The sequence below is a fragment of the Galeopterus variegatus genome, unplaced genomic scaffold, assembly GCF_000696425.1.
Source record: "Galeopterus variegatus unplaced genomic scaffold, G_variegatus-3.0.2 Scaffold46, whole genome shotgun sequence".
Lineage (NCBI taxonomy): Eukaryota > Metazoa > Chordata > Mammalia > Dermoptera > Cynocephalidae > Galeopterus > Galeopterus variegatus.
The window spans coordinates 1187511-1203087 of record NW_007726157.1 but is presented as its reverse complement, the minus strand read 5'-3'; the positions used below and the strand labels follow the sequence as shown (position 1 = coordinate 1203087).

At 35.9% G+C, this 15577-nt stretch overlaps 1 protein-coding gene across 3 annotated transcripts in view; it reads left to right on the top strand.

Moving 5' to 3' along the window:
• Positions 1 to 14535, top strand: part of HEPACAM2 (HEPACAM family member 2) — a 33395-nt gene extending 18860 nt beyond the window's left edge. The window contains exons 4-9 of one of the 3 annotated variants that reach the window (XM_008572348.1): positions 6129 to 6254; positions 6346 to 6370; positions 6463 to 6500; positions 7823 to 7896; positions 10783 to 10892; positions 13849 to 14535. In XM_008572348.1, coding sequence (XP_008570570.1) covers positions 6129 to 6254; positions 6346 to 6370; positions 6463 to 6500; positions 7823 to 7896; positions 10783 to 10892; positions 13849 to 13852 — 377 coding nt within the window. In that variant the 3' untranslated portion in view covers positions 13853 to 14535. Of the gene's footprint in view, positions 1 to 6128; positions 6255 to 6345; positions 6371 to 6462; positions 6501 to 7822; positions 7897 to 10782; positions 10897 to 13848 lie in introns of those variants that run through there. The other 2 variants (XM_008572366.1, XM_008572358.1) reach the window with 2 other exon arrangements.
• Positions 14536 to 15577: the final 1042 nt, after the last annotated feature.

The following is a 15577-nucleotide window of genomic DNA, read 5'->3' as shown; positions in this document are numbered from 1 at the left end:
ACACACTGACTAGTAGCATATGGCTGTCCTGTTTTGAGAGCAGTCTCTCCAACAGCAGGGTTGTGATACCATGGAAACCACACCTCTTGCCCATATTTGCACTTACCATGCTATTCCATTTTATTTGTTTGCCTAAGGAGGGGGCAAATAGGATTTGCAGTAGGGCTTTGGTAAATGAGTCAATTATGTTTAAATAATGGGGAGGATGGCATGCTATGTGCTGAAGAATAGTGTAAACTCTATGAAAGGAGAAAGAAGAGAGCTCCTGCAAGTGTCCAGAATTGCATTAGGGATCCCTTTACATCCTCTGGCAATAAAGTCAGAATTTCCCTGTTGTCTTATTTTCAGGTTGGGGTTCTGTTAGTTCATCTCTCCAAAACTCTCTTTCCTAGGGCTGAGACCACAGAAACTGTACCCCTTGATTTGATCCTTGACATGTTTGACACTTTTTATTTTGTGAAAGGGAACACATTTGCAATCCTGGACCTAGCAGGTATTTTGTGTTCTGGGATAGAGTAGTAGTGTTGAAAGCAGAGAGCCAAGACGCTTGGGAGGAGAAGGGGGCCTAACGGGAAAGATCATTTGTTCTGAGAAAGGACTATCCTTATTCCTCATTAGTTTTGGGGCTGGCAGGAGCTAAACACTACAGGGTTTTTCTCTGATGTTGCAGAGCAGAGGCCAAACGGAATAGTCAAGAGGGCAGTAAGGAAGGAGTCTGAAGAAATAAGGAAGTAATGGGGAAGGGAAGGACGGGGTCCTCTGTAGGAGACAATGTGCAAATTAGGTCATTTTAGTAAATACCTTTCAAAAGAGACAGTTAAAAATGAAGGATAGGAGAGGAGATGCATCTAGTGTAAGACATCCCATCACTATATATTAAGCCTACTACCAGACTTCAGCATCATGGAAGTATCTGGCAAAGAGCAAATGTATGCCAGACTGAAACTTCACCATTAGAATAAGTGCTCTGAAATAATAATTATTAGCACAGTTTCAGGTTTAAGAGGAAAAAAACAGCTGAGACTATACTAAAATTTTTTTGTAGTTTTACTCAGTAAAGCACATTGCAAGAACTTGAACAGAATACATTAGCATTGAATTCTTTTTTGAGGGGTTGTGAATTATTGAATTTTGGTGAAGGCAGTCTGGCTGTCAAGAAGTGAAGAGCTGAAGCACATGAAATCTGGTTCTAGAAAAGGTTAGAGGAAAAATTGATGTATAGGTGCCTACCTGCCAATTGCAAAAACCATTCTTTGACCACAGATTAGTGGGGAAAAAATTGAACCTGCAGTCAGAAAAAAAAGCTATGTTCCAATCTGAATTCTAGGGCTTACTGTGGCAAATATTTTAGTTTCTCTGAGACTATTTCTTTATCTGTACCTATAAATGGTGTCGTAATTTTTTAATTATTTTCATTATTACTGATAAGACTCATCTATACCAAGTAAATAGGAAACAAATGCACATTTGTTTTTATATACACATAATGTTCATATATTTAATTGTGCATTATCTGAAATTTTTCTTAGCTAGTTTTTATTTTAATTTCAGATCCAAAATGACGAAATAGAGAATTCACTTGCTAAAAGTGATGCCCAAATCATGTAATATATCTTAAATCTTGCCATTCTATTATTTGGTATTCTGATCAATTTTTTCTTCTTTATTAATTATTATCAAGTTTAATTATTTACTTCTTACCAGTTTTTCTTCTTTTTTTTTTTTTTATCACTACTGGTATCTGAGAAAGCACTCTATTTGCCTTTGCCTTATTGACAACCAAAACAAAGTATGGGTCCTTCTGAATTTATATTTTAGGAGTGAAACCATATAACTTTTGTTGAGCTTCCAAAATTGCACCTCTAGGATGGTAGAGAATCTGAAAACCAGACCTATAAAGAGTAACAAAATGATCTGGGGATGTTGAATCTGAAGAAGAGAATCCTTAGGGGAGATGTGGGAGTTTCATCAAACAATTGAGATGGCATTATATAGAGGAAGTATTTGATTTATTTGTTGTAGCTCAAATTGGTAGAACCAAGTAGATTTGGGCTTAATTTGGGGGAAGGATTTCTGTTTCTTGTATAATGGTCAGGCAGAAGTGGTAGAAAGAACATAGAATTGTAGTCAGATGTTATTAAATTCAAATTTGAGTCCTGGAGTCTTAGATTTCCTGTCTTTAATATGGAATTTATTCTTGCATTGCAGAAGTGGATGGAAGCAGTAAGTAGTAAAAGTATTAATTTTAGTCAAAAAATGTTTTAAATCTCTAAAGTCTAAGAGACAAATAAAAATGTGTAACTAACAAGCAAATAGAGAAGAAAAGAGGAATAAAATAAAATCCTGATTAATCCAAATTAAAACAACAAAGGAGAGAAAGAGAAATAAAAAGGTAGGAAATATGGAAAAAATAAGATTATAGATCTAAACAGAAATATATTAGTAATTACATTAAGTGTCGATGGACTAAATAGTCCAACTATAAGGCAAATATTGTCAAACTGGATTAAAAAAATACGATTTGCTTCTTACAAAAAACACATCTCATATATAAGGATGCTGAGAGGTTGAAAATAGAAGTATGAACAAATAAACCATACAAACAGCCAGAAGAAAGCTAGTGTAGCTATACTAATATCAGATAACTTATATAAAAATTAGATTAAATTATTTAAGATAAGAAGCATTACTTCACATAAAAAGTGGACATTTCATAAGGGTAAAGTGGTCTATCCAGCAGAAAGATATAAAAATTCTAAATGTGTATGCACCTAATGGCATAGCTTCAAAGTACACCTAGTAAGTAGCAAAAATTGACAAATGAAAATGGAAAAATCCACAAAGTGGGAGATTTTAAAATATCCCTCTCAGTAACTGATGAAACAAACAGACAAAAAACTTAGCAGAAATAGAGGAAAACAATTGGACCTAATTGAAACAGTATACTACATTCAACAACTGCAGAACACACCCTCTTTTCATATGACCATTCGTGTGGACATTGAAAAAAAAAAAAAACAAATTTCAAAGGATTGCCCTCTAACAAGAATGGTGTTAAACTAAAAATCAATAACAGGAAGAAAACTAGAAAACTCCCAAGCTTAACAAAAGTAACACCCTTCTAAATAACCTATAGGTCAAATAAGAAATTTCAGTGAAAATCAGAAAATATGTTTAGGGCTGGCTGGTTAGCTCAGTTGGTCAGAACTTGGTGCCGATAACACCAAGGGTCAATCCCTGTACCAGCCAGCCACCCCCCAAAAACACAGAAAAAAAAAAAGCAAAAAAATGTTTTTTAATTGATACTGAAAATACTACTTTTCAAAACTCAGAGAATGTTGCTCTATAATTAGTTTGTCTAAACTTAAGAAAATGGTGGAGAAAATAATAATGCAAATTATACTTCAAAGTATGTTGTGTCTGTAGACATTACATTATATATAAGACACCAAAAAAATTGAGAAAATAAGGGTGCTGGCCAGTTAGCTCAGTTGGTTGGAATGCAACCTTATAATACCAAAATTGAGAAAATATTCTTCCGGTATTCAAAAACTACTATTCAGTTCAGCAAAAAAGTCGTTCACGTCACTTATGAATGAAGTTCCAAGTATGTCATTATTGATTCATTTTAATCTTATTAAATATCAGCCAACATTCATGTTGAAACTACACTTGTTCATCAGTGATGTAAGCAATTTCTTTGCTGAATTGGATAGTAATCAAGCATTTGCTTAAAGACTAATTTTGTCAAAACATGATTGAGTTTCACCCATAGGTTGACTATAGATACAAGAGCTCAGCAAAATCAACAAAAGCACTCTGTAAGAATTGATTAGCTGTATGAAATTAACAATAAAGGGTATTGCATATTACATTGTTATTTGCAAGTTATGTGCTTTACATCCTTTATATCAGTAAAATTTATAACTTATGCATGTATATATGTCCAGGCAATTTTTTTTGAGACTGAGTTATTAGCATGCCACTAGATACACTGTCCTATTGACATAATCAGAGCAAGAAGAGAACACAAAGGCCAATCACTCTCACCTCCTCATTTTATTAGTGTGAAAATCAAAACCCTAAGAGTCAAGTGGCTCGCTCAAAATTGCACAACTCTTTAGAGAGAACAAACCTGTGAAGCAGGAGAACAATATTCAAAAAAAGGCTGATTAAGACTTCACTAAGAGATCACCCAAGTGCTAAAGCAGTGAAAAATTAAAAAGTCAACTAACAGTGGGAGAATATGAATTATTCTACAACTTAATGACAAAGAGAAAAGGAGGAAAAAATCTGGTCTACTAAATTGTCATGTTCTAGTCTAGATTTAAAACCAGTAAATTATTATTCTAGTTCATTTTCAACTACCTTGCATTTATTTCTTCCATCCAAGTTTAAAAGAGTTTAAAATCTGTTTAAAGACAATAAATGTCACACCACACAGCTATTATAATTCCATAGAAGAATACTTTAAGAACTCAATTCCCTAAATAAATATTAGAAATGTATAAACTTCCCATCAGAGATGGTAAAGATTTTTGATAATGAAAAACAACCTTGTTTAACTCCTGAGAACGTAAGGGGAACAGCGTTGTATGAGAAAATTAGAAAAGATAGCATAATTTCTATGACTTACTTATTAGAGTTTGGCATATGTGATCTATACTTCATTATGAAAAGATTCTTCAAAGATTAAAAAATGAAAGTATTCTAGGTGGAAAAGCCAAGAGAGTATATGTAGGTCCATACTGAGAAAAAGAAAAGATTCTGGCTTCCTGCTTATGTTAGCTGCTGGAGACCTCAGCAGAGGATTTATGTGGAGGAGGACAGCGTGCAGGCTGGGTGTTTATTGTGCAGCTGAGTGGCCACCGTGCTCTTCACCACACCCAGGTTCTCCAGGCTGTTCACCACCACTGTGGAGTGCAAGTGGCATCACAGGACTTCCACTCCACATTCATCTTGACAGAGACAGGCAACCTGCCATGATTCGTTTCCACATGGATACCTGATTCACATGATAATATGGAAGACATCTGTTACTCGAATTTGTTGGAGGCCAACTCCTTCCTACTGTATAGATTAACTGTATGACTAAACATGTTAGAGTCTGGAGCTGTACTATCATAGCCGTGGTTAATAAATTGTGTTAAAATAGCATTAAAGGGAAGCAGCATAAAGTGTTAAGAACCAAGGGTCACAGCTGGACTTCACCACTTGTAACATGAGTGACCTTGGGCAAGCCTCAGATTCCTCATCTGCAAGAAAGGATGAGAAAATAATATCTCCCTAATAAGACTGTTGTGAAGATTCAAGGAGTTAATATGTCTCATGCGCCCTTAGAACAGAGCCTAATGGGCCGAGTCTGTGGCACACTCGGGAGGGTGCGGCGCTGGGAGTGCAGTAGCGCTCCCGCTGCGGGTTCGGATCCTATATAGGGATGATTGGTGCACTCACTGGCTGAGCGCGGTGCGGCCAGTCAGAACAGAGCCTAACGTATTGTAAGCACTAAGTAGATGTTAACTATTTGCACCATATTTTATATGGTGATATTAACAAAGGGAATAACATATAAAACAAAATGAATTATAATCACAACATGGGACTCAGTTTTATTGAAAATCATACGTTTCCTATTTTAGGAATTGACATTTCTTTATTGGTCAAAAATCAATAAAGTATATTTGAAATAAACACCTTCCCTCTAGCAACTTTAATCACACACCACCTCCCTAGAAAATTCGCATACTTGGATTATGCTAAAAGAGTGAGATGAAAGGAGAGAGAGAAAACAACCTAGCATCTGGGGATGTAGAGACAATGAGATGAAACAGATCTAAGTTAAGGTGGCAAACACAATTAAGAAGTATGACATGAGCTATTTGCTACAACTAGTACAACATATCAGTATTATCCTGGGCAGTTCACACATTTCCAATCACAAATATCCCTAGGGAGTTTAGTGTATGTTCTAAAATAAGTGCAGTCCTTCCATTTGGTCTCTCTCTCTCTCTCTATGTGTATATACATGCATATATATATTTGCAATTGTGTCTCACTTAAGATAAATCTTAAAGAATTCAAATTATATACTAATTTATTACTAAAAATATATTTGTCTTTTTATGTAGGACTGGAAAAGCTTGCACAAAAAGGGAAATCATTGTCCCCTTTAGCAATTATAACTGGGATATCTCTATTTTTTATTATATCCATGGGTCTTCTCTTCCTATGGAAAAAATATCAACCCTACAAAGGTAAGTTAAAATTAGAAAAAAAATTTTTTAAGTTTTATATATGTATTGAAAAGTACCTTACTTTGTTTCTTTTTCTCTCTCTCGGTTTTAGTTATAAAACAGAAGCTAGAAGGCAGGTAATGCATATGTTTCTATGAAAATAATTCTTTCCTTGAATGCTTTTTCCTCCATTATTATCCATGATAGAAATACCTATTTATCCTTTCAGGCCAGAACCAGAATACAGGAAAACACAAACATTTTCAGGTAATGTCCAGGCTGAAAAGGGCTATTATCAATGTTAATGTACATTAATTAATATTGCTGATATTAGTTATTATATATAATATACTGTTAATGTAATAGAATTAATATAAGCTATATTAATTCAATACTAGCAATCCTTACCTTTAAATAGTGCCTTAACTTTACAAAGTGCTTTCCCTTGTATTGGTTTTATGTAAATGACACAAGTCTGTAAGACAAGCCTGGAAGGCACTCTTAATTCCCTTTTACAGGCAAGAGAACTAAGGTCAGAGAGATGAAGTCACTTGCCACAGTCACTGAGTTCTACTGAATCCTAGTCCATTGATCCTAGTATTATTATTATTTTGAAAATGTCAAAGTGTTCTTTCACTTCATTAATTCCTAAAGTAGATAAAATGCTGGCAGTTTCATCCCAGAGAGAAGAGGAAATGAAGATTTGACAGGGGCCAGTGCTACTTCTTTGTTCTCAGTGTGACCCTCATTGCCATCACCATTGACTCTGAACTGCGTCGTTATAAGTTAACAATGGATATTTGCTTAGGCCTTGGAGTTACAGGGAGCCAGGTTTCAGTTCCATATATGCCACTTTCCCCCTATGTCACCTTGGGAAAATTAATTATTTTCCTTGACCTCAACTTCCTCACCTATATAATAGGTATGAAAACTTCCTAGAGTTGCTATAAGAATTAAATAAAATTATGTATGTGGAGTTCCTAATATGACACCTGATGATTAATAAATTCCTCTTTTCTCCCTCTTACCGAGCCCTCCCTCAGTTGCAGATGATAGAATGTCAGAGCTGGGAAGGGCCGCAGAGACCATTTGGTTCCTCCCAACCACCTCCACCCCTGTCATTTTACAGATTATATTGTATTATATTTTGTATGTATGGGAAGCTACAGTTATTTATTCTTGTTAGTTCTGGTGGTATCTGTTAGATCTAGCAGGGTGCAGGAAATATGAGTGGATCAAGGGCTGCTGTGACCTCCAGGCTGAAGCCTCAGTGTCCATGAGTCTCCAGTAACTGCAGGTTGCAAAGGACAACCCTGCCCACATGTGTGTATTTGAATATATGAGACTGTTCCCACATCAGGCTTTAAGAATAACTGTTCTAATTTTGTTTCAATTCTCAGGTTCAGAAGGAGTGATTTCTAACACTTTTCAATGGCAATATTACTATAGGGGATTAGGAAATGTGAAATTGGTTTTGTACACATACCACTTAAAGCAGACAATAAAGATAAGTTTTGCAAATGTTTTTAAAAACAACAATAGCAAATCAAGACATTTGGCTTGTAAATAGTATTTGTTTTCCATTTCAGGCCATGAAGACGCTCTGGATGACTTTGGAATATATGAATTTGTTGCTTTTCCAGATGCTTCTGGTGTTCCCAGGGTTGGTTTTTCCTAGTAGCTGATTAACCAAGAAGTAGAATTCTGCTTCACCAGAGGTGTAAGCAGCATTCATTTAAGCACTTGGGCAGTGTGGTCGAATGGCTGCATTACCCACTAAGCAGTGTTGACTTACTCTATAATGAATGACATTGCCGGATCTGGGGAGCTAAAACATCTTTCTCAGCCTGTATGAGTAAAGCTAACACAAATAAGGAAGTTATGCTGATTAATAAACATTCTTTACCTGGTAAGCTCAGTGAAGATAGAACTAACTAGGTTGAAGGTCAAGAAAATTGAATAGAGGATCAGGAGACCCTGGTTTAAATCATACTGCATCACTTTGGTGACTGTAGCACATCACTTTACTGAACTCTCTCTGTTCCTCAGTTCCCCCTTAATTCCCCCCTCATATCTTTTGAAGACATTGCAAAGACAATTGATCATATTCTTGAAGGTACCTGGTGCTCTTCAGAAAGAAGTTACCACATAGACCTAAAGTATGCAGGTATACATCTTTATTAGTATCCTAAAAGTGCATGAGCTGGAGGGGGAGGGAACTTTTATACAGTTGAAGCCATTTTTTCAGTCTGCCAAAAAAAATTAAAAGGTCTTTTAAAGCAATCAATATTGTTTAACAGACATGCAGGAAGTTTTCCTGAGCTAATCAGCTCATTAACAATAGATCTCTTTAGGACCAATTTCTCCCCTACTTTCCTTATTTCCCTATGATGGTCTACTTAAGGAAGAGGCCATAAATGGATTACCTGATTCTGGGCATCCTCACTTCCGTTTTTAAAAAGAACTATTTGCCATTAGGGAATGGTTACTCCACTTGTTCAGAGCATTCTATCAATGTGAAAGGTTCATCCAGTAAGTTTCCTGGCCACAGACTTTATTTCAGAAGTGCCAGGTGAGTAACAGAGAGATTGATTGGGATTTCATCCTCCCTAAGGGTGAGTCAGTAGCACCAGCACCCACATTGTCACAGATGAAGGGAAGACTGCCCTGCAAAGTCTTTGCAGTCTAGTCAGTCTTAGGGAGAATTAGCTCACCCTTCACTTCCACAATCAAAAAGACAAAAATAAAAATTTGGTGGATCAATTATTTCAAATGGCTTCTCACCATCGCAGAAAGCCCTGCTCTAAGGTATGGCTTCAAATGCAAGACCAAGAAGCTGAAGAGCTAAGAAGACTTATAATTGAATTTTTGAAGTAAGGAGTTTCCTTATTTAAAATAATGCACACTTTTTATTCCTAGGAATTCCTTGGACAGGAGTGAGATTTATGTAAGCAACTTTAAATTTAGCCTTGGGATTAATCAATACTCAGTTTTGAGGTTTTATTGGGAGGACTTCTATTGATTCAAAATGCTGCAGTCCTCAAGAACTTGAAGCAGTGAAATGGGTGCTTTATAAACAGATTAACTTAAATTGGAACCACGCTCACCTTCAAAGCTGAAAACTCCCGAGAAATCTGCCGAGGTTCCTAATTGGCAATGCCAGGTGCTTTGAGGAAGAAGTGAGAAATCAAAACCAGCAACCAAAGGAGGAGGAAGAAGATGAATTCATGAGGATAATCTACCTGAGAAGAAGCCAGAGTGGCAGTTATGTAGGAAGATTAGCAACCAAATGCAATGGCCTTGAGAAGAAAAGGAAAATAATAAAACAAGATCTCAAAAGTAAAGTTAAGAAGAGATATAAATTACTAACTTTTTGAGTTTTTAAAAACTGAAATAATCCCTTGGCTTGTTGTGGTACCTGTACAAATGGAATACTTCTCTCTGTACCTCTTGTACATTTCACTGTCCATTTAGTACCTCTTTCAGGAGTCAGACAGAAGACAATTGCATTAAATGAACAAGTTTATTATTTAACAGCTCTAATATTAGCTTAGGTGAGTAAGTTAGTGAATATCTATAGACTGCTTTTACCATAGCACCTCCATACCAAAGAAAATCAAGAGTAGATCTCCAGTACAAACTATAAACCAAAATCTCACACAAAAGTTATAGGACAGACTGCATACTAGGGCTGCCCGTAAGAGCTTCAGCAAATGGAATGGAAACAGGTGGTTTCCAGAAAAACATAAAGATAGGATGTTCCAATATAACATCAAATTGTATGAGATAGAGAACTCTTCAGACTTACAAAGGGCAGAGTCCCTAGGCAGAGCTACATAAATATGAAATGGGCAGAAACATGATGAAAATAGGAAGCATTTGGAGTGGGAAGGAGAACTAGACTTTTGCTGAATAACTGGAAGGAAGTGTTTACAGGCAGAAGGAAATTATAAAATATAAGGAATAGGAATTAAAACACAAATGCCAGTTTCAATAAAGTACATGCTTGTTTTTACCAAACATAAATACACTACCATTCTTTCCACATTCATCCAAGTCTTTAGACTTTACAGCCCATTACTACTTTCAAACCCAAGTATGTCCGTTTGTGTATTCTATATTTCTTGGTACTGTTTTTACTCATTTGCAATGTGATACAGTCTTCCTTTTAAGCCCCCTCATGCACATAATTGGCAAATAGTATTTATAATAATTGAAATGTAATTTAAAAGATAATAATATATGCTCTGATTTCTAAGCTGTCCTGATATCTCCTCTTTCACTGTTTTTCTTTCTATTACATTACCTTTACAGTACTGCCAGCTTTCCTCTTAATTGAAGAAAAAAAGTGATAGCTTTGTCAAGCTCTTCCCCTTCTGACCTTTCAGTGCAGGAAACTGTAACAAGAAGGAAATGAACATTCTAGGGACAATAAACAATTCTAATTCTCTAATTATCACTACTGCCAGTTGTTTTCCACTATGCAAGATAGTGGAAATACTACTTACTGGTCTTGTACTAATTTCTATTAATGTGCCACATTTTGTAGGGGCCGAGTAGGTCTGTTCCAGCCTCCGATGGTATATCAGGGCAAGGTTTGCACAGTACAATTTACGAAGTTATTCAGCACATCCCTGCGCAACAGCAAGACTATCCAGAGTAAGTATGAATTTGCATCTGGTGGTGCTATGGAGGGGCTAGGTGTTCAGCCTCTGCTTTCCCCGGAATTTATTGAAAAGCTCAGGAGAAATATATTAAAACAGGAAATTACAGTTTCTGTATATCTAAACACACTTCTCAACCTGAAAATAAATTTGAGGAATAAAACAGGCAAACACACAAATATTTTCTGGGACCACGCACGTGGGCCGGTGGGCTAGGTACAGAGTTCTAGAGTCAGCTGTTGTGTACATTTCTCCCCCTCAATCTTTGAGTATCCCCTCAAAGACTGCATGTCTAGGTGTGGAAGCTCTCAAGCCATCTTGGTTATCTTAATGATTTTCCAGTGGCTGTAGTAGTTTTAGAGCCATGATGATCTGTCACTAAAAATAGGACCAGAAAAAAAAAAAAAAAGCTTCCAGAAGGTCCCCAGAACAAGCAGCATCAAATACCCAACCTCTTACAATTCACAACAGTCTATTCCCAAGTGAGTAGAACCACAGTGAGGACTGACCTCTCACCCAGAGAGGACAAAGCCTGTGTTGAGGCCAAAGCCAAGAAACTACTTATCCAGTTAAGCTCAAGGCTACCACTTAAAGAGTCTCTCTCCCTTCCTGCCATGGAGAAACTAAGTCTAAAGTCTTCTGAAATAACAAAATGAACTTCTCTTTTTTTGTGGGCTGTAGTTACCTGCAGGCATAACTGCCACAAATCATCTTACATCATTTCTTTATTTGTCATTTATTGACTTTGAAAAGAACATCAATAACCACTTGCAAGAACTTCCCCTCTGGCAAAAGAAACAGTTCCAGCAAAACAATTCATGCACACCTCTCGGTAAACAGCAGAATTAACATCTAGGAGTGAACAAATGCATGGGAAATCATCTTATGAGGAGGAGACCAATCCTGGGGAGACTATGCAGTCATTTAAGGGCTAAATAAGTGGCAAGACACTTCAGAGGACCCCTTCAGAGAAAATTTACCTAGACCCTGAAGGAGCTAGGAACTACTGGTTTGAATAAAGAAGAAAATTGGTTTAAAGCATTATATTATTAATTTAGTAGAACCCGGGAGTGGGGTGTTATTCCATGACAGTATAAAAATAAAATCTCTCTAAAATGATACTTAACCAACTCTTTTCTTTCTAGAATAGGAAATTAGGGGATATTTCTCTTTGTTAAATATAAGGTACAGAAAGAATTTTCACGATATGTATGTCTGCTTTCTGAGATTTAATCCCACTAAAATATTATCCTATTTAAGTTCATTTTTTAAAATATATCCTTTGTTCTAAATATCTATTTTTTCCCTCTAGAATACAGTAAAATCAAATAAAAACTTGAGGTTTATCTTTTAAGTTTCCCAAGAATGAAATAAATCTGAGTTGAAATTGTGAATATGGCAGCTACACTTTCAGAACAAAAAATAAAGTGATTGGTTTGTTTTTACATGTCAAAAAACCAATTCTCTAAAAAAAAAAAAAAATCACCTTCTAAACTAAAACTTTTGGACATTAACAAAATCTTTAGAATTTCTTGAAAATATAAAAGAGTATTTCAAAAATAAAATTTGAAGGTTGAAATAAAGCAGAAGTGCCCATCTTCAAGCCTATAAAGGACTATTCACAACTTCTACCGAGGACATACTCCTTCAAAAGGCAGGACTCCAGGACACCCACTCAGGATCCTAGTCCCAAACTGAGTGACATCCCAGCTCCCATGCATGGCTTCTCTCTTCTCACCTCCTTCTTCCCTGTCTTCTGACTCTTTTTTTGTTTCTCTGTGTGTGTCTTTGTCTTTCAGTGGCTCACTCTCTCTTCCCTATCATCATCCTTCGAGTTCTTCCTCTTCTGAGTCTGCCCTTCACTTTTCCTCTCTTTCTCTGTGACACTGTCTCCCTTCTCTCTAATATCCTTTTTTAAAATTTTCGTCCTGTCTTCCAACTCATCCAAATGGGAGAGATAACATTTTTAAAAGTGTTATTTTCTTTGAATAAGGATTTCCATTTCCTATTCTAAATTTTAAAAACAAATAAGTAGAATGTTTTCTTTTTTTTTTATCAGAAACTGTTTTGCATTTATTTTCTTTATCATCAATCCACAAATATTTCCAGGACATTTACTATGTGCTAGGAAGAGAGGTTAACCAAGACTCGGTCTTTAAGGATTTCTTAGTTTAGTGGGCTCCTGTTTGCTTGTTTTAACTAAAGACTGGTGATACCTGGTAAAATAAAAACTACTCAATAAAATAAATACTGCCTATAGATGCAGATACCATTTTTCTCTCCTGATTACCTATGGTTTTATTCTCTAGGTCCAAATAAATTCAAAGATTAATTTCATGAATAATGCAGTATTACAGGTGGTTAGTGAATCTCTCCCATCCTCCATTCACGAAGTGAACGTTCTGGTTTTGGTCAAAGAATCCTAACTTACAGCTTTCTTTTATCTTTATTTGACAGTTGCTTCTGAGGTAGAAAAGACAGCCAAACAACTTCATTTTTTGACTCTCAGACTATTCTAACAGTGTTATTTCCTTAACTACATGTGTCTATTACCTAATTGGACTGGTGTTTAACAAACCAGTAAACTGGTCTGTGTTCATGTTCTAGTACTCAGCCCAATTACTTGTTTATTGAACTTATGACTGCATTTATTTAAATGCTGTCTGTTGACCTCCTTAAATATGCTTGGCATGATTTGTTTTAAACCCAAAGCTGAGTGTTAATGTAAGACATTCAAGGAAGTAAGCCTATAGTTTCAAAAGGAAATTATCTACAGAATTTAACATTTGCTTACTCTTTATATTTATTGGTTGATAAATGTAATTTTCTTGAACTACCTCAAAACATTCATTATTTGCAGCCATGGAAAGGAATAAAATAATATGTTTCTTCTACCTGTAGGCCTGAAAATCTATAGAACAGTTTACCTATCTCGTATCTCTCTTTTCCAGGTGAGTGTTCATGGGCAAAGCAGTACATTGGAGTGAAATAATGATGGAACATTTTGAGGAAAAACAGTGAAAATGCATATTCATCTGGAATCAGTGAAGAAATCAAGCCCAGTACCTCTTATTCGTTACTTCTTTTAAATGCAGAGTAGAGGCATTATACAAACTGGACTGCAAGTTTTCCAGCATACATATAATGTGTTGTGCTACAGAGCAACGTCATGGGAAATATTCCTCAGTGGACAGTCTATTGTGCTGACTGCGAGAGAGAAAAGAATGTGCCTTTTCAATCGCTCTTTTTATATCAAATTTCTCTTAAAAGCCCAATTAATTCTAATCTATACTTTCACTTCCAACAACATTAACACTATCCTATCGCACCTACAAGTGTGGAAACTATATTTGTACATTTTTCAGCAGGCTTTGTTTTATTAAATTCCCATTACTGTTAAGATTGCTAAGTTCTTTTTTTTTTAATTTTATTCCCCCAAATTTTTCTTGTTATTTGTACCACAAAATAATAAGGATGGTTCTCACAACAAGCAGACTGTGCCTTCTCCTTGTTGTCAGTCACCAATGGTGTTTTTGAAAAGACTTGTAAACACTTAAGGAAATGACTTATTAAAGTCTTATTTTTATTTTTGTTCAGGGAAAGATGGATTCAAATAAATTATTCCCTTTTTGCTTGTATGTGGCCTTGATTTTTTGTCTTGCAGAGTAAAAATATTACATATTGTAGAATTCGATTTTTTATCCTTATTTCCCAATGTGCAATAGAGTGTGGATTATAGCGAACTATTAAAGTAAGAATGTTGCTCTCTTGTGGCCTACCATTTTATACAGAAGAAAATAAATTGAGAAAAAAAGAATTTCTTTTTAAAAATGTTTCAAGCAAACCACTATGTTTACACTGTCCCTCCCATATTTTCATAGACACAGAGGGTGAAAAGAAAATCAAAACTAAGTCCCATGACGGGGATCTGAATGCTTAACCTTGGTGTTATAATCCTTCCTGGTCTTCTTTCTCTGCCACATATATTTTTCTGTTGGAAAAGTCAATCAGTCCTACCACAAATATTTTCTTCTGCATTTAGTTTAAAAACTACTTTATCTGATTAGAAAAAGAATTCATGCCCATTGTAAAAAGACAGTACTTGAAAATGCAGAAGACCCTCTATAAGACAATTAAAACCACTTATAATCTCACCTCTCAGAAATAACCTGTGGTTAGCTTTTTCCTAGATTCGTTACATATATGTTTATTCATACTCCTTCCAGTTCCAAAAAGGATTTGTGGTATCTCATAAAAATGCAAAAATAGAACAAGATAAAAAAAAAGCCTCAAAAAATAAAGTTGATAAGGAAAACAGGAAGAAAGAACAGTGAGAGGCAAAGTGAAAGCAGAAATGAGGTTAATCATCAGTGTGGTGAATTCCCCTTCATCTGTGGGTATTGTTTTACACCACCGAGATCATGTGGCATATACAAGTGTGTATCCAAGGAGGGGTTTCTAAGCTGAATGCAATTTGTCAGTGTCAGAGTCAAAGAAAGGTTGCAATCCCATTGCAGGACCAGGAGAGAGCAGGTCAGTTTTCACAGTCACCGTCCACCCCAGCTCCATCCACCTCTCCCCTCCTTTTTCATTCGCAGGTCCTCACCTTCCCGGGGGCTGTTCTCTTTGCTGACGCACCTCTTATTTGGAGGGCAGACACTACAACAAACTAAGGCTGCA